This window comes from Crocodylus siamensis, chromosome 4, assembly GCF_052110815.1.
Source record: "Crocodylus siamensis isolate JL-2025a chromosome 4, ASM5211081v1, whole genome shotgun sequence".
Taxonomy (NCBI): domain Eukaryota; kingdom Metazoa; phylum Chordata; order Crocodylia; family Crocodylidae; genus Crocodylus; species Crocodylus siamensis.
In genome coordinates, this window is record NC_143398.1 from 163,506,527 (window position 1) to 163,524,329 (window position 17,803).

General features: G+C 53.4%; 1 protein-coding gene across 2 annotated transcripts; it reads left to right on the top strand.

Moving 5' to 3' along the window:
• Window positions 1-6,694: 6,694 nt before the first annotated feature.
• On the top strand, window positions 6,695-17,041 carry LOC149867081 (uncharacterized). 2 transcript variants are annotated; one of them, XM_090044731.1, is made up of 5 exons: window positions 6,695-7,357; window positions 7,521-7,627; window positions 8,856-8,930; window positions 13,563-13,799; window positions 14,178-17,041. In XM_090044731.1, the coding sequence occupies exons 2-5, from the start codon at window positions 7,594-7,596 to the stop codon at window positions 15,668-15,670; spliced, it is 1,839 nt and encodes a 612-aa protein (XP_089900857.1). In that variant the 5' UTR covers window positions 6,695-7,357; window positions 7,521-7,593; the 3' UTR covers window positions 15,671-17,041. The 2 variants fall into 2 exon arrangements, with proteins under 2 accessions (XP_089900857.1, XP_089900858.1); XM_090044732.1 differs by having other exon boundaries at window positions 6,695-6,937.
• The last annotated feature ends 762 nt before the right edge of the window (window positions 17,042-17,803 follow it).

Consider the following 17,803-nt stretch of genomic DNA (forward strand, 5'->3'; position numbering starts at 1 on the left):
CCCCGGCCTGCCCCGGGAGCCCCGCCCCTCGACCTTCGCGTCAGCGAGCCCCGCCCCCAGGCGCCCGGCTCCACCTGTGTCGTCACCGCCCAGGGCGCTCCTCGCCTCAGCCCTCTTTCGCCCCCGTGTGGCCTCAGTCCGCGGCCCGCTCGCCTGCGCCCAGGCGCGGCCCTGGAGCGCTCAGCGCCCGGCCCGGCCTTCTCGAGCCTGGAAGTTTCCTCCTCGTTGGCGCCTGGTATTTGCAGTCTCGCTTCTCGGCCTCTGGTGGGCTGAGGTCTCGGACTCGAGAGTCGGGCGAGGAGGGCGCTGGCCTGTAGCCCCTGGGCGCCCGAGTCCAGGCGCTGGGGCAGGGAGGACGCCCGCCGGGGTGGGGGGCCGGGAGGAGGATGGTGATGAGGGGGACTGAGTTCTGCCATGCGGTTTTGGGAGGACTGCGTTCTGCCCAATCCAGGTGACTTGGAGCAGATCCGGGCAATTTGACCTGGAACACGAAATATATTATTAAAAAAAAAATCCCCCCCTCGCCTCCAACTGCCTGGTAACTTTAGCAGGGCTGCTTTCCTCGCCCGACTTCGCTCCTGTCCCGGAGCAGAGTATCACTGGGCAGTGTCTGCTGACTCCTTGGATGCTTTTGAGGGTCTTCGAGTGCTATCTGGCATGCTAAAAGGTGGCATTTTGGGCCTGGCCCACACCCCTGAAGGATGACAAATAGGCCTGGTAACTTGACCCTGTTCGCAGGCGGTTCAGGCTTCCTATGCCAGCCAACAGAGCTTGGTGCCTGCAGGGAGATGTTGGGCCATGTTGATGTTCATCCTAAGTCCCTCCAGGGCTGTCACTAGTTGTGACTGTCGCGCTTTCATTCCTGTGTCTATCAGTGTTTCATTCAGTGGCTGCACTGCGGAGAGGAAGCTTTTCTGTGATTTTACCACACTGTGGCCTTATAACAGGAGCATCTTGTCTTCTGCCACCTACTTCATTTGCTCAGTCTCCTTGAGCAAAGCAAGTCTACCCACTGGAGGGAACCATCCATCCAGCAACCAGTTAGGACTGGCAGTCATGAGGCTGCACCACACAGACCTGTCTTCTTCTCCTTCCTTGCTCTTGCCACCCCACTCTCCTCAGTGACCACAGGAAGAACACCCAGCCTGTCTGAGCCTGACCAAGTAACTAAAGCCTCACCGAACGCCATCTCTTTCCAGCACTCATGTTCCCAGTATCTATCTGAACATCTTTATTACTACTATTGTTTAAATATATATAATTATATTATATTATATTATATTATATTATATTATATTATATAGACTGGGATATAGCTATGCCCCATTCTATCCAGAAAATTTAGTGCACTTGTCTTCCCAAAACCCCTGTGAGGGAGACTCAGACACTTGTTCCCATTGTGCAGAAAGGGAACTGAGGGACAGGAAGGCTAGGCAACTTGCTTGGGGTCATGCAAACAGTCTGTGGCAGGCCAGGAACTTGAATCCAGGCCTCCTAAGTACTAGGTTAGTTGCCTAACTACAGTGTCATTGTTCTTCTAAAAATACCACAAAACGAGGAGATGTGAGGGGTTCAACATCTCCCTTTTAAAAATGTCCAAACTTCCTCACCCCGCACCTCAGGAGACTTTCCAAAGGAAAGCAAAAAGGTGGGAGCAATTGAGGTCTGCTTTGTTTTCTTCTCCGAGCCCATTCAGGAGCCAAGTCATGCTACCAGTCTCCACGATGTTCCTGGAGAACTGCAGGTTTGGGTGGAAGTCATGGAATCACCGAGACTCCAGGTTCACTTGAGTTGGCATTTCTGAGGGCTCCACACACAGACTTTGCATCCAAGTTCTGTAGTCTCTGAAGGCTGATGGTCCATCCCTGCCCCCAACTCTTTAGTACACAGGGCAAATTCACAGTGCTACTTATCCAATTAGTTTGTATGTTGTGAGAGAAGAGGATCTGGCTTGCAATCAATGGATGCCCTGAGCTGTGGGGCTGTGTTGCCCACACTAGTCATTAGAACCATGTGCTGCTCTCTCATCTCTTTTGGTACTCAGTACAGCAGCCTGTGGGTCCCTACTGCCACAGCGAGGATGGGAGGTAAGAGTCCAGGAGATGCTGAGTTAGACCTTCACTTGAGGGTAGATGGCCAGGGGTGGCCAACTTGCAGCACATGTACTGCAAGTGGCACAGGTAGCCTGTGTACATGGCACACAGCAGATCAGGGAAAGGCAGGCAGAGCAACAACAGACTGCAGAAAACAGCGGCAGTTCAGGCAGGGAGCACAAGATGGGAAGCAGAAAGCAGAGCAGCAGAGCAGGAAGATGGAGGGAATCGGAGTGGTACTTTGGGAGGGTGTCAGGGTAACCTCTAGCACCTGTCAAAAAGGTTGGCCCCCACTGGAGCAACCTAAGCCAGTGCCACCCCATGTCTCCCCTAGGACATGGGTCCTGTTCACCTTTGTCCTACTAGAGGCCAGCCTGGTTGCTTTAGCCTCTGCAGGGACTCATGCAGGGGTGGGTGTTATTGTTATCATTCAGATTAGACTTATTAACTGTTCATTACTAGCATTATCATTATTAAAATTAGCATCTGAGTCTCACATGTATTTTAACTGCCTTATGGCTATTAATTCATGCTCCTTGTGGCCCTCATTAGAATAAGAGCAGCAAATGAAGATGATAACAATCACTATAATTGCTTGTTATTGCCACTGTTGATTACTTCACTGTGCAGTGCTTCTTGCCAGTCACACCCCCTGAGGCACCCTGGCAGCAGCAGAACACAGGGAAGTCCCAGCCCTCTGCTATTTATGGCTACCACCTGCTCTGTTGCTTCTGCTCTTCACACTGTCTCATCCTTCTAGATCCACGTATACCTCCATGCCCCTGGAGGTGCCCCACGAGGTAAGGAATATCCACCCATACGCAGTCAGCTTGCTCCCTGTTTGGTTTCTCCTGCTCCTCTTGACTCATGAAAGGAACCCAGTGAATGAAGCCCTTCACCACCCAGCTGTGTGTCCGGGCTGAGAAGCAAATAAGCCTGCCTGTCTACCTCTGAGAGGAGAGCGAGTGTCCAGCAAGGACACAGTAGATCATTACTGCTATGCAAGGTGTCTTGTGTGTGTCAGTTCACTAAGGTTTGGGGGAATGAGCTGAGATGGTGTTGCAGCTGTGGTCACCCTCCACAGCCAGGGAATGGAAGTATTGTTAGTATTTGTATTGTGGGACTGCCTGCAGGCCCCTGGTCAGAACTGGGCCCTGTTTGAATGATGCATCCCTGAATGAAATGCATAAAATGACAATCCCTGTGCTGATCAATAGGCAGCAGGAAATAGGGCTCCTAGCATCTTCCATTTGTAAAACTGCTTGTTTCCTGAGACTGGAAAGTGGCCAGCGTCTAATAAAGGGACTGGATAAGACTTACAGTGTCAATGTAACCAGTCCCCTGTCCGTTCCCCACTGCACAGATTCCTATAAGCCCTCTACATAAGAGCTGCCATTTACCGGGTAAACCATAGGTCCATCTTGCCCAGTATTGTGCGTCAGGCAGTAGCCAAGAGTAGATGGTGAAAGGGAGAGTGAACTGGGGATGACCAGGATTTTTTGCCACTGTTCTCTCACTTGCAGCCTCCAGCGTTTAAGGTCTAGGCAGTTCTGATTCAGAGGCTGTACCCCTAACTTCTGTGCTCAATAGCTACTGGTGCACCTTTCCTCCAAGAACTTGTCGCATTCCTTTCTTGAATCTGGCTAAACTGACAGCCTCTACATCATCTGATGGTAATGAGTTCCACAATGCAGTTACAAAGAAAACAAAGAGAAACTCCGAAAGGACACAGAGGCCTCAATCGGTGGTTTTAGGGAATCCCAAGCCTTCCACCCCCATCCACCAGGCACCAACCTCTAAGGTTGAATTTGTAACCTGAACCAATTGCACGCTTGGGCTGGGAATGGGGGCTCCCCCTTATAACAATTACACTGTTAGATTTAGTAAGAGAGGGGAAGAAATGGTAGAGGGGGGAAATAAAGATTTTTTTTTTTTTGTGACTTTGGTTAAATTCTCATGATATTTTAACTCCTGGATCAGTGGCACTAGAGATCCAGAGAAGGGGAAGGAATATTGTGCCACTGGGTTGTGCCCTGCAGGAAGTCATCCTGTCCCAGTGGGTGTGCTCTGTAGAAGACATCAGCTGTTCAGCACTCCCTGAACAAACAGCATCCCAGGAATTCATGGTCCTGCTGCCAGTCTGGGACATGGAGCCCCATTGGGCTCACATCAGCAAGGGGTGCAAGCAACAGCTGTGTTAATTTCCTACAACGAACACTCACCTCATTCCCCTCTGAGATGTGGCCTGCAAGGAGCCCCACAGTCCAGATTGACCTGGGACCAGGGTGAGTTTAGCACCCCTGAGATAGCTGAAGTTATTCAAACAAGTAAAATAGCAGCATTTTGTGAGGAATTATACAAGTTAACACATGATACATAATGAAGAAGCATACCACATTTAACACTACCTATATTAAATGGGTTTGGTTAAGCAAGACCAACAGTGACAAGTTACTGTGTCAAGCCTGGGGAATGATATGACACTGTATTAAATAAAGTTTGAAAGGGTTTATGATACCAGTTACAAGTTAGTACTGTGACTACTGTTTAATCAGGACAGGATTGCCGCATGCTCAGATAGCATCGAGTAATGTGAAGGTGCCTAATCACATGTTAAAGCCAAAGCTCTAGGTTTTAATGCAGATTAGGGAGCCCATTTCGCTCAGTTCTCAGGAGGCCTCATTCCAGGGGGACTGAGGTCTCTTGGCAGCTTTCATTAGAGGCAAGTGAATTATCTGACAGGGCTCCAGTGGGATCTAGCCAGAGTCACTAGGTGAAATCTTTTCCCAATCACCTTAGCTAAAAAGCCCTGGAGATTCCAGGTCTGATCCTTGATTACACTTCCTATTGATTCCTATGAAAAACATAGGAAATCCAATGCCAAAAGCTACCTGTTGGTAACATTAATGCTGATGCTCTCACAGCAGCCAAGTGATCAGTTAGTGCTGAAGCTGAAGGAACAACCTTCAAGCTGCTGCCTTGGCAATGTAGGCACATCCTTGAGTCTTCAACCACACAGTCATGTACAGTTTCACACAGGCTAGGTGAATGCCCAGGTGTTCTGTAACTGGAAAGGAAGGTGCTTAACCCAGTTGGGGGTGATGCAAGCACTGACCCTGGAGATCTTCAAAAGGAGACTGGATGAACACCTTGTTGGGGTTATTTGACCCCAGCAGTCCTTCCTGCCCAGAGCAGGGGGCTGGACCCGATGATCTCATGAGGTCCCTTCCAGCCCTAAACTTCTGTAAATCTGTGAACCCTGCAGGCTGCTCTACTAAGACAGGTTGCCTAGTGCTTGTCCGTTTGCAATGCCCTCCTGTTTGGTTTTTTTCTGCCCAAGTCTCACCTGATGCCAGAGGACTGGACATGTGAGTGAAGAGAATCAGGCCCTACGTGCACTCAGGCTCCTGTCTTGTTTTCTCATCTCTGGGCCTTGCTGGCACATTTGAATGAAAGTAAGATAGAAACCAGCCCTAGAGTTGTTTCACATTGTCAAGCACTGATTTTTACAGCTGGGTGGCTCTTTTTATAGCTGGAGAGTCATTTTTATCCTGTGCTAATTACTGTGCACGTGGCCAGTCTAAATGCATTGCCAGATTAACCAGTGAATTGTGTGATAATTAGCCCCCTTCCACATGTTCAAGTAAAGGCGCAATGGGATCTAATGCATGGCCCTGGCCCCAGTGACGGGATCTAATGTACAATCGCACAATTGTGCCTCCTGTCATGCATGTGTGGCGTGGCAGGAAATGTGGTTGTGTGAATCGCACCTCCTGCCATGCCATGGATGGATGGCAGGAGGCACACTGTATTAGATCCCATCATGCCTTATTGCCAGTGCAGGGGGAGCCCAATCCCAGGCTCCCCCCACGTCAGCAAGAAGCAAGCTCTTGCTGCTGGGAGCCCCTCGGCTGAAAGGCTCCCAGCCACAGCAGCACCCCATGCACCCCCAGGACTGGGAGACGCAGCTGCCGCAATCTCCCAGTGCCAAGGGTGCATGAACCCCACCTCGAGTCAGGGAGACTTCTGCGGCAATTCTCCCTACCCCAGGGGTTGCACGCACACCCAGCACTGGCAGCTGGGACCCAGCAGGGTCCAGGCACCAGGAGACACACTGCGGGGACACAGTGTCTGCAGCTGGGGGACCCTGGGTCTAAGAGTCACAGGCCCGGCTGGGCAAGGTGCACCCTGTGGCTGGCAGCCCACAGCCCTTTAAAAAAGAAAGAAACGTTTCGTGTTCCCAGTCAAATCAAACCAACTGCATGAGTCAGTCCCGACTCACAAGTGGCCCTACAACGGGCAAACACCCTCCACCCCCACCAAGGGCTTCAGCTGTTTCCAGAGTCCCTGGCAGGCATCAGCTCGGGGGTCGGGCGCCCCCAGGTTTCACCTGCCCTCAGCCATATGGCGGCAGGAACAAGCCATGTCCACCAAGTGGCCTTCAAGCCCCAAGCCCTCGGCGGGCACCAAACCAGGCCAGAAGGGCAGGTCTCCGGGGGAGCGCCGCAGGAAAGCGGCCGTCGCGGACCCGGCACCTGGCGTGCCCCCTGCCAGCACGCCGGCCCGGCCCGCTGTACCGCCGCCCCCGCCCGCGGCCGGGCAGGTCACCAGCGGCCCCGGGTGCGGAGGGGCCGGGCTGCGGGCAGAGCCCGCTCCTGATCCCCGGCTCCGGCTCCGCAGCCGCCTCCCCCCGGATGCCGGGGCGTGGGGCCGGGCCCCCCCGCGCAGGACGGAGGGTCCCGGGGCCGCGGCCACTAGGTGGCTCCGGCTCGGCGCTTCCTGCGCCGCGGCCGCTGCGTCCCGGTGCTGCCGCGCAGGGCCCGGCGGCCGCTCGGAGCCTGCCGGTAAGTGGGGCCGGGCCCGCGCGGGGCTGCCGGGGCCCCTGGCCCCGGGTCCCATTCGCAGCCCGCTGGGGTGTGCCCCCGCCTGCTGGCCCTGGTGCCCTGGAAGGGGCGACGGGCAAGGCTTTGCGGCTCGGGAGGAGGCAGGAGGCACCCCAGACCTCCCAGGGGCCAGGAGAGACCTCGGCCTCAGGGCAGGGAGGGCATGAGCCCCCTTCCTGGGACCCCTGCGGTGCTGCCGGGGAGGGGGCGCAGCCCCGAGCACGCAGCTCTCAGGTGAGGGGCGACGGCACGGGAGGATGCGGCGGTCCCGGCCTGTTGGCGCAGCCAGGGCTCTCAGTGGCTTTGCCCCCTGATTCGGACACGTCTGCCACGCGGGATCCACAGTCGCATCGAGGAGGAGGGTTGCAAGGCAGCCTGGGGGTAAGGAGCGAGTTTGGAGTGACTGGGGCCAACTCGGGGCTTCCCATGACTGACCTGCTTGGCGTAGGCGTGACTGGAAGGCAGGTGCCAGCCTGGGGCCCGGGTGACCCGGTGGTGGGTCGTCCACGGAGCAGCGAGGCTGACAGACAGTTTTTGGTTTCAGGTGCTGCTGAATTTCTCTGGGCACCCAGGAGCACGCCAGGCACCTACTTGGAGGGTGTCACTGCTGGGACAGGATGCAGGAGAGTTACGAGTCTGTGATCTCGCTGGGTAAGGCCTGCGGGTCCATGGGATCACAGGGTCCCTGGGGCTGGCTTCGGGCTCCTGCCTGGTCCCTTGGCTTTTTTGAGCAGTCTGCCCTTCTAGATCTCTTCTGCCACAGAGAAGCAAACTCAGAAATAAGGCAACTGTGCTAATGGCTCCTCTTGGGGCTGTCAGGAGGGCAGGAGCAGTTTCATAGTAGGTAGGGTCAGAAGGGACCTGGCAGATCCTCAAGTCCGACCCCTGCCCTGGGCAGGAAAGAGTACTGGGGTTAGATGACCCCAGCAACACCCAGGGTAGGAGCCAGCACCACTTGGCTTGGAAGTTGGTTCCAGATCCTAGCCGCCCTGACTGTGAAGTAGCGCCTCCTGATGTCTAGCCTGAATCTACAGGGGAGTAACAACTCCTCTCCTGAAGAGGAGCACCTGCTTCCAGCATCTTTCATCTCTATTTGGGAGTATAGACATGAGCAAGTGGTTTATTCCTCTGCCCAAGTCATCGGGTCCCCTAATGCCTATGTCCCTTCCTCTTTCCCCTCCACCCAGTCCCCTGCCAGGGACACAGTTCACCTACCAGTAGGCACTAGACTTTCTCTAAACTTCTCCAGACTGTTTCTACCATCTGTTCAGACTTCTGTTCCCACCCTCAATCAGCCCCTGTCCCCCACAAACATGCTGCAAAGAGAGGGACCGGGCTTGGGACCAAGATGTTTTCTTATAGCACCTACTAGACACGTTATTTCTAGTGTCACAGGTGGGTGCTGTGCTTCAGAGAAACACACGACAACTGCATTCCCCAAGGAGACTGCTCATTGCACTCATAAGCAAGGAAAATGCTCTCTGAAAATCCAGGCCAAAGACTTCCTCTGGAAGGGATGTTTCCACTTTCCTCAGTCATATGGGCAAACATCTTGGACCTTGGGCTGCAAGTAGCCCAAAACTTCCACTGCTCAATGTTTTAAATGTCCCTGAGGGCCCCCGCCCTCCCGCCACCACCACCTGATCCGGGCTGAATATTTGCTCTGGTTTTTCTTTTGTCTTCAGGCCAGAACGTTGTTCTTTGTGTTTTCTGTCTCAAAGCAGGTATCTGAGATGTTGCACAGGGAAACTGACTCCAACACAAGAGGGTTTTGCCCTTAATTTCGTAGTTTGTCAGGAAGGGTTGGATAGCGAGTCAAAGTCAGGCTGATCTCGTATGTGCAGTGTCTCACAACCCCCCCACTTCTGTTTTCTGTCAGCGGAAGAAATTGCCATCAACTGGCCCCAGATTGCGGCCTTTGCAGAAGCCCATCGTCGACGAGGCCTACCCTTTGGTAAGTTATTGTGGGGAAGGAAGGCTGCAGCTTCTGCAGGAGTGCATGGGGACTGCATGTCTTTGTATACGGTCAAAATCGGCAAGCAGGAAGGAGAGAGTCTTTGCTGTGTGTCTCTTTCCACACTGTGGTTGGAGCCTGGGCAATGGGATGGAGCAGGGCAGGAGCAAGGGATTGTGGCTTGCTCCATGCTGGCTGTTGCCTTAGAGCTACAGAGTGGCTCTTTCAATGGGGGAGGATTGTGTGGGGGCTGCAGCTTTCCTGCTAGGGCTGGATTTGTTCTGCTTCCTGAGCATAGTCAGCCTCTGGCAGATTCTCTGGGAATGGCAGTATTACTTTGTGTTCTCTTGCGCCTATGGCAGAATCAGGCAGCTTGAGACATCTGTCCCCTGCTGCCCCCAGCCACATCCATTACAATACCAAGAGGGAACCAGATTCACCCAGAAGGTCCTCCCTGGGCCTGCCCTTCAGGCTTCCGTCAGCTTTGTGGCTCTGACAACCCTGGCCCTCACCTGCTGTTAGTTCCTGTTAGCAGTTGTGATAGTTACTTCCACTATTACCAGCCTGCCTTTGACACCTGCTGCTGGGCTAGCCTGGAAGATCTGTTCTTGAAAGGGCCAGGAGGAGGTCAGTAGGCTAATGGCTCCACATTTCCATGCTCCGTGCCCTCTGAGGAGGGAGGAGTTAATCAGTTACAAGGAGTCTTGTAGCTTTCTCCAAACATAGCTAGGTCTAGAAACTCCCAGGGCCTGGGGGAGAGACCTTCCCAAAGGTGCTGTAATTGTTTGAGGCAAGCATCAAACCTAGCCTGGCATAATGGTCCATGACTCTCTTCCTGACCAGGGCTGCAATCTCTTACGATCCAAACAGACATCACACTTGTGCTGCTTTGCCTATTGCATGCCAGGAAATTCCCCTGCAGGGGATTCCTATGGCCTGCATCTGCAAGTGAGGACCTGCCTGATTGCAACTATGCGCATCAAGTTGGGGAGCAGCACCTAGTGCTGTTGTCCTACAGGATCAGGCCCCTGAAGACCTGGAAGCAGCAGAGACATAACCCTGATGGTTAATGACCCTAGCAAGACTTCTAGGTGACAGTGAAGCAGATCACTTGTGCTGGGACACATTCCAGTGTAGCTGATCCTGCTCCAAAGACAATGTCTCTTTTATAGCCTCAGCCTCCATTTCCTCTTGGACACCCCAGAGCCTTTCAAAGGTCCCAGAGGAACTATCTCTAAATGCTCCACAAACTTGACTACATATACCTTGTACCGTAGAAAAGCTGTTGCCAGCGTTTCTTACCTTAGCCTGATACTAGTACCCTTCTGATCCTGATTCTCCCCCATCCACCCCCCACCACACGGCTTATGTTTCCCTGCTAATTGTAATTGATAGTGAAGTGGAGCTTACTGTGGATATGGGGCCTGTGTGTTGCAAATACCCTTCTTCTTGCTCTAGTCCAGCCACATTCGAGACAGACCTATTAGAGTTAGTTTGATTGCTAATGTCTGCAAAGAGTCCATCTACGCTGAGTATGCTCCATCCCCTCCCAGCTCCTAGATTGCACTGCAGGGTCTCAGAGGCAATACCGTAATTCATTCCCTGGGCACTGGGCAACAATAGAGGCAGGGATCTCTGGACACAATAGTCCATAATCACGTAATTAAAAACTTGAGTGTGATTCATCCACTCCAGGGGGCTGACTAACTATGCAACAGCATCTGGCTTCTGGCTTTAGTTAACTTCTGAGTGCTATCCTTTGCAAATCTATATCATAAAGAATTAGGGATGGAAGGGACCTCCAGAAGTCATCTAGTCCAACCCCCTGCCTGAGGCAGGATCATCTCTATATGGACCATAACCTGACCTCTACTTAAGTCTACCATCACCCCTACCTAACACAACACAGACCTAACCCCTAAACTGCCATAGGTAAAGCAGGGGAAGCATGACAGCCAGTGTTCTGCTTCTATGAAATGTCAATATTGTCTCAAGAGGTTCTAGGTAGGGGACCATGCCTCCCACTACAGAGGAAGGCAAAAACCACCATAATCCACACTAAGGTGACAATGGGGTAAAATTCCTCCCTGGCCCCAAATACAGTAATCGGTCAGACCCTGAGCAGAGGGGCAAAACCCTTTAGGTCCTCCAGCTTTGGTCCCAGCAGGGGCAATATTTTCATCAGTTATCTGGAAGATGGATAGCAAGTTTGCAGATGACACCAAGCTGCGGGGATTAGTAGATATACTGGAGGGTAGGACTAGGATTCAGAGAGACCTCAACAAATTGGAGTATTGGACTAAAAGAAATATCTTGAAGTTCAATAAGGACGAGTGCAAAGTCCTGTACTTAGATGGAACAATCCCATGCACTGTTACAGGCTGAGGACTGACTAGTTAAGCAGCAGCTCTGCAGAAAAGGACTGGAGGATTACAGTAGGCAGTAAGCTGAATATGAGCCAACAGTGTGTCTCTGTTGTGAAGAAGGCTAACAGCATACTAGGCTGCATTAGTAGGAATGTTGCCGGCTGATTGAGGGAAGTAATTATTCCATTCTATTCAGGACTGGTAAAGGTACCTGTGGAGTACTGTGTCCAATTTTGGACCCCCCACTACAGAAGGGATGTGGACAAATTGGAGAGAGTGCAGCGGAGGACAACAAAACTGGTTAGGGGGTTGGAGAACAGGAGGCTGAGGGAATGGGGCTTATTTAGTCTGGAGAAGAGAAGACCAAGGGAGAATTTAATAGTTTTCAGTAATCTAAAGAGTGTTTTCAAGAGGTGGGAGCTATTCTGCTGTCAGTGGCAGAACAAGGAGCAAAGGTCTTAAGTTGTAGCAAGGGAAGTAAAGCACTGGAACACATTTTCCAGAGAAGTTGTGGAGTCTCCATCCTTGGAGGTTTTTAAGACCCAGCTACACAAAGCCTTGGCTGGGATGATATAGCTGGAGATACTTCTGTTTTGAGCAGGTGGTTGGACTAGATGACCCCCAGAGGTCTGTTCCAACCCTCATTTGCTATGACTGGCATACCCCAGTCAAAATTCCCAGCCTTGGCTATAGCCAGCACCCAGTGAGAGGGAGTTGGATAACAAAGAAGCAGAATCACCTGAGACAGGTATTAGGCCATCCAGCATTTGTCTACCCTGAGTCAGACCATAGTAGGGATCCCCCATTGAAACCCACTCTGCTTATGCTGCATGCTGAAAAACTGTCAGGCAGCTGCTTTTGTTTGTACGCCCATGGCCTGCCTAATGTTGGTCCTGGGTGAGGCATGTTCCTGAGAACAGCAGTGGTCACCCCCCAGCATCACTCAAAGCCATCACTAGACACTTTTTTATCATGTGCTGTATAAACAGTGAGGGGGTAGAGTGCGTTTCCCTAGCCCTGTCTGGCCTCTTGTGGACACACTGACAGAGAACTTACAGTTTTAGGGGACTTCTTGTGCCCCCTGCTGGGAAACTGGCCACATACAGACATTCTTTTTTTCCTGAGAGAGTCTCTGCTCTCCCAGGAGAAACCACAATTATGCAGATGTTCAAGCTTTTTCTCCCAAAGAAAAAATGACTGCTCTAGGAGAAAAATAATCTGGGAACAAACAGGATTAAATCATTCCTAGGAGAGTTTCTCCTGGGAGAGTGAACACTGCCTGTTCCAGCTCTCTCCCTCAGCTCCACTCCACCCTTCCCCTACCTGCCTTTCAGTGGCCCCTTTCCTTTCCCTTTCCATATAGATGACCCCATCCTGACTAAACCCAATGCCCTCAAATTAATCATGGCTCTAACTTAGTGCCATCTCATGATTACACTACCTTTTTTCCTCCCTATGTCTTGTCTGTTTAGATTGTAAACTCTTTGGGGCAGGAACTGGCTGCTACTCCATGTTTGTACAGTGCCTGGTGCAGTGGAACACTTTTTTTGGCTGGTTTTTAGATGCTGAAGGTGCAGCATAGGTGAAGTTGAGATAAAAGGTGTTTTTAACTTACCTGGATTCTAGGTTATGGGGTTGATGTGACTCCAGAATTAAAATTCTTCTTCTCCTCCTGGGGTTGATGTGATTCAGGTGTAATTCATAGCAGTCTCAGGATGCTGCGGACTGTGGCCTCAGCACTATAAGATCACCCCAATTCACCCTCCCTTGCCCTGGTCGGGGAGCAATGGGGTCAGGAAAGAGCCATTCCTCTCCATCCTGTACCACTCTCCAGGGACAGATATTTAGCCCTTGCCCTGTGCCCCCTGGATGTGGTGAGTAGGGGTGTATTTTTTCCTGTATCCCCCTCGCCCCCTATTTCATAATGATGTTGGCATCTCCTCATCATCATGCTAATGTCCGAGGCCATGATACAATCATGCAGCAGTTGTCACACTATATGCCAGCTTTCTGCTTTGCTCCTGCATGCTCGTCTTGGTTCCTGGATTTTCTGGTGTATCCAAGCCAAACAGGTGCTTTCCCACTGGAATAGCCATTACAGCTACTTACTGTTATGTGAGGCAAGGGTCTCTCTGGGATGATTTGGCCCAGCTTATACAATAGGAGCAGACCCTATTTTGTTGAGGGCTTACAGGGTTTCTAATGTTACAAGCACACAGGGCCCCCTGTCCACTGAAGCCTCTTGACCTCCCTTCTGACTGTACAGTTGTCAACATGGAGCCAAGACAGAGGCAGCTGGAGCCAACCCTGGTTCAAGCAGCAGCCACCTCTGGCCAGGGAGGAGGGGCTGTCTTCCCAGACTTCCGTAAGCAGCTGCGGGCAATCCTGCAAACTGTTGGCCGGAGGCAAGTGGAGAAGATGCTGCGGGAGCTGGTGAAGGAACAGAAGCAAGAGGAGAAAGCCAAGCGGTGCAGAAGAGCCGCAAAGCGCTCCAGACATGGAGGTGTGGAGTGAGGGGAACAGGAGCGACACAGGGAAGGAGGGTTGGTGGAGAAGGGTCCTAGGAGAAGCAGCGTGAGGGCACAGTGGGATTGAATCCCAGCTGCCTCTGGCATAGCACGCAAATGTCTCCACTGTTGCTTGTCCCTGTCTGTGTAATGGGGTGAAGGGTACCTATTTCCAGGCTGGTAATTGGGAGGGTTGGTTATGGAGGGATGTCAGTAACTCACCTTGCCACACTCTAGGGAAGGGCATCAGGAGGCCCAGCTCCTGACTGTGGTCTTGTCTGAAGCCACTGGGCTTCGCCTCCCCCTGTCCCCGCCCCTTCAAAGCCTTTTTCTCCAGTGCCATGACACTTCAAGTTGTCTCTCTGTTCAAGCAGGTGGCAGAATGCTGAATGCAAAGGAGGGGACGGCCCCTGTGGAAGAACATGCAAAGAAAGGGGAAGGCCCCGGGGCATTCCCTGAAAGCCCCAGTGGAAAAGTTCCTGAGGGCCCTGAGCAGAAAGCAGCCCCTGCGTGCCTGCAGAGCTCCGAAGGGCTCCAGAAGGACCCTCTAGCTAAGGCACGGGGCAGGGCCATACATGGGGGAGGTTGCAAGAAAGCTAAGGACACCAGGGTCCATGAGAGAACACAGGTGGAGAAGCACAGGCCAGACGCCAGTGAGGACGGCCTAGAGAACTGCAGCTGTGACTTGCAGAGACCCCTCCCATGCAGCGAACATGAAAAGAACTTCATGCAAGGTTTATCCCTCCAGCCCCAGAGCCCCCGCCTGACAGAGAGCCCCCATCCCTGCCCGGAGCATGGGAAGCACCTCCTCCAGGAGGTGGAGCCCCCATCCCAGCTGCGGACGCTTTGGGGGGAAGGCCTCTCAGAGTGCCTGGACAGCAGGAGGCACAGTGGTGTGAACCCTGCCCTCCTCCAGCCCCAGGGAGCCCCACCAGGTGGGGGGCAGCCTCCCCCTGGGTCCTCAGGCAGCGGGAGACGCTGCAGCGGGACCACTGGCCTGCGGCCTCAGAGACTCCACCCCCATCCATGTGTGGCCTGCGGGAAGGGCCCTGCCCGGGGCTCCCACCTCCAGAGACACCCACACACCCACACTGGGGAGAGGCCCTCTCCATGCTCCTGCTGTGGCAGACGCTGCATCTGGGTCACCCACCCTGCCCGGCCCCGCAGAGCCCATCTCCCTGAGAAGCCTCAGCAGGGCACCGACCTGGCAGTAGAAGCACCGGGCCTGGCTATGGCAGCAGTGGTGGTGGCACCCCGTGCCCCAAGCGGACGGCGGTCATACCCATGCCTGGAATGTGGGAAGGGCTTCACGCAGCGCTCAGCCCTGAGCAAGCACCGGCGCATCCACACCGGGGAGCGACCACACCAGTGCGCAGACTGTGGAAAGCGCTTCCTACAGCGCTCAGACCTCACCATCCACCGCCGCCGGCACACGGGTGAGCGCCCTTACCGCTGCCCCCAATGTGGCCGGCGCTTCAGCGTCAGCTCCAACCTGGCCAAGCACCGACGTGCCCACCTGGGCCAGCGCCCCTTTGGCTGTGCTGTCTGTGGCAAGGGTTTCATCCAGCGCTCTGAGTTGGTCATCCACCAGCGCTCCCACACAGGCGAGCGCCCCTACGCCTGCTCGGCCTGTGGGAAGGGCTTCAGCCGCCGCTCCCATCTCACCCGCCACCAGAGAACCCACGTGCGGGAGCACTGGCCCCCCCCCCTCCTGCCCTGCCCCGCCACTGCCACTGAGTCTGCATGCAGCCCACCCCACCATGGCCCCACAGCAGGCACCTCGCCACTGCCCATTGTGTCCCAGGATTTGTCGTGGGCCGTATCTAAGTCCTCGGCTTCCAGTGCTTTTTCCCTGACCTCCAGTTAATATAGTCCATGGTGTCTGTGGCCTCTGAGGCCTTGGTCACTAGTGTGGTCTCCCCTACCTCGCTTGCTGGGCTCTTCACTTCTGCCTCACAAGCCCACCCAGTCCTGCCTCTGCCTTCACCCTGTGCTGCCCCTACCCTGCCTCTCTCAGCCCTGCTAAACCTGGCCTCCCTCTTGAGCAAGTCCATGCCAGCCACCTCCAGCCCTGTATCTCTGTCTTCAGCTCCTCCTTCCCCTCCCCACAACTGCTTCTGAGGTTGAAGTGACCTGAGGTTTTCCTTCTTCAGTCCACCCTCAATGCCTCCCTCCCTTGGTCCACTCTATCTTTCCATCAGCCATTTTACTGCTTTCTGAGGCTTGGCCGACTCTACTTCATGCCCATCTGTCCCCCTTCTCCATGCGCCTTGCCTCCACTGCCCAGACTTCCTTACCCAGCAAGCCCAGCGATGCTGAAAAGCAGAGGACCAAATTTCCACCTACAATTGGCACCAATACCCAGTCCACATTCAGCTCTGAACCACCTGGCTGTTTCTGTTGCTACCTCGGTGAGAGCAGAGTTCATTTAGAAACTCTTGCTCAGCTGGATCCTGGCTTCAAAACCCTCTTCCCCACAGGGCAAGATTGAGGCTAACAAACTGATCACTAGTGACACAATATACAAGTGGGAGAGGTGGCAGAAACATTGCTTTTTGGGACTAGTCAGCCAAGGCTGAGAACTGAATTTGCTGCAGTGGTGAGAGACAGAGTGAATGTCTTGGTAGCCTCCAATGAAGCCTTCTGTGAACTAGAAAGAATTGCTATGGGCAATCTGGGAGCAAATAGGAGGGGATCAGCAGGACCCAGACCCACAGAAATATTTAGGCACTTCAATTTCCGTTGATTTCCATGGAGGTTCAGGTGATAGAGTTAGACACCAACCAGTGGGTCGGAGCCCAGATCCTAAGATGACAGCCTGGTCCAAGCTATAGGTGAGACAATTCAGCAGGTGAAAACAAAAGCAAAGGTTAGTCTGGACTGAGAGGCTGAGCCTCAGGGTCCAGCCAGCTGCTTTGTCACAGAGACCTGCCTGGGAGCAACTTGAATTGGTTTCCCACCTCCAAACATGGACATCCGGAGGGCAATAAAAGCCTTCACTAAGATCTAGGAATGACCACTGGAGGTGCAGAAACCTCATCCTGCTAAAAGCAGCTGCTAGCAGCCAGAGAAAGTCCAAGGCTCCCTGAAAGCTCCAAGCAAACTCCAGTCTTTCCACGGAGCAGACACACACAGATTCCTTTGACCTTGAGACTGGACTAGTGTCCCCTGGCTGCTGGCCCCTTTGTTACCTTCAAAGCCTTGTTTTGTTTGTAGGGGGAGGGGAGGGTGGGATTTGGAAGCAGCTGTAGACTCAGTAAGGGTGAAGATGTGATGGTCTGTGGACATGGAGATGAGGGGAGGGGGGAAACGTGATTTTTAAAAAAAATTATTCTTGCTTTGAATTAGGAGTAATAAAGTAGAACTTTGTTTACCAAATCTCCAGCCTGGACTCGTATATCACAGGTACAAAGGAACCTTAAACAGAGGAAGAGGAGGCATATCTGTTTGAGGGCCTTGTCAGACTATGCTGTAAGCCAAGCAAATTTTATCAACCTAGTGCTGTTCAGCTTAATGGAGCAGTTGCATGTTAAGGCAAAAAAACCCTGCTGATTGCCCCTTCCCTGCACAGCTGTGACTTGCCACTAGCAGCTTGGTGAGCACAAGTAGGACAAGGAGCTAGGGGAAGACAGGCTCCCTGCTCTCTGGGCAGAGCAAGTGCTGCAGCCCCAGCTCCTGGAAGCCATGGTCATGCCTCCCACCCCTGCTTTGACTGGCTCTATTTCCCTGGGAGCAGAGCCAGCCAGATCCGAACAGGAGAGAGAACAGCATGGCTCATACCTGGCTCCATTGCCTGTCAGGAGCAGAGCCAGTTGGATCTGAGCAAAGGAGGGCACTACATTGCCTGGATGTGGCTCCACTCCCCATGGGGAGCAGAGCCAGCCAGGTCTGGCAGGGAGCAGAGCCAGGTCCGAGCAACACGCTTCCCACTCTGGCCCAGCTGGTTCTGCTCCCAGCAGACCAAGCAGTGGCAGGAGTCACACTGAGTCCACTGCCTCCT

Coding starts and splice junctions, on each gene's coding strand:
- LOC149867081 (XM_090044731.1), top strand. CDS start 7,594: ATGCAGGAGAGTTACGAGTCTGTGATCTCGCTGG. Junction 7,628..8,855: donor CGAGTCTGTGATCTCGCTGG/GTAAGGCCTGCG, acceptor GTTTTCTGTCAG/CGGAAGAAATTGCCATCAAC. Junction 13,800..14,177: donor AAAGCGCTCCAGACATGGAG/GTGTGGAGTGAG, acceptor CTGTTCAAGCAG/GTGGCAGAATGCTGAATGCA.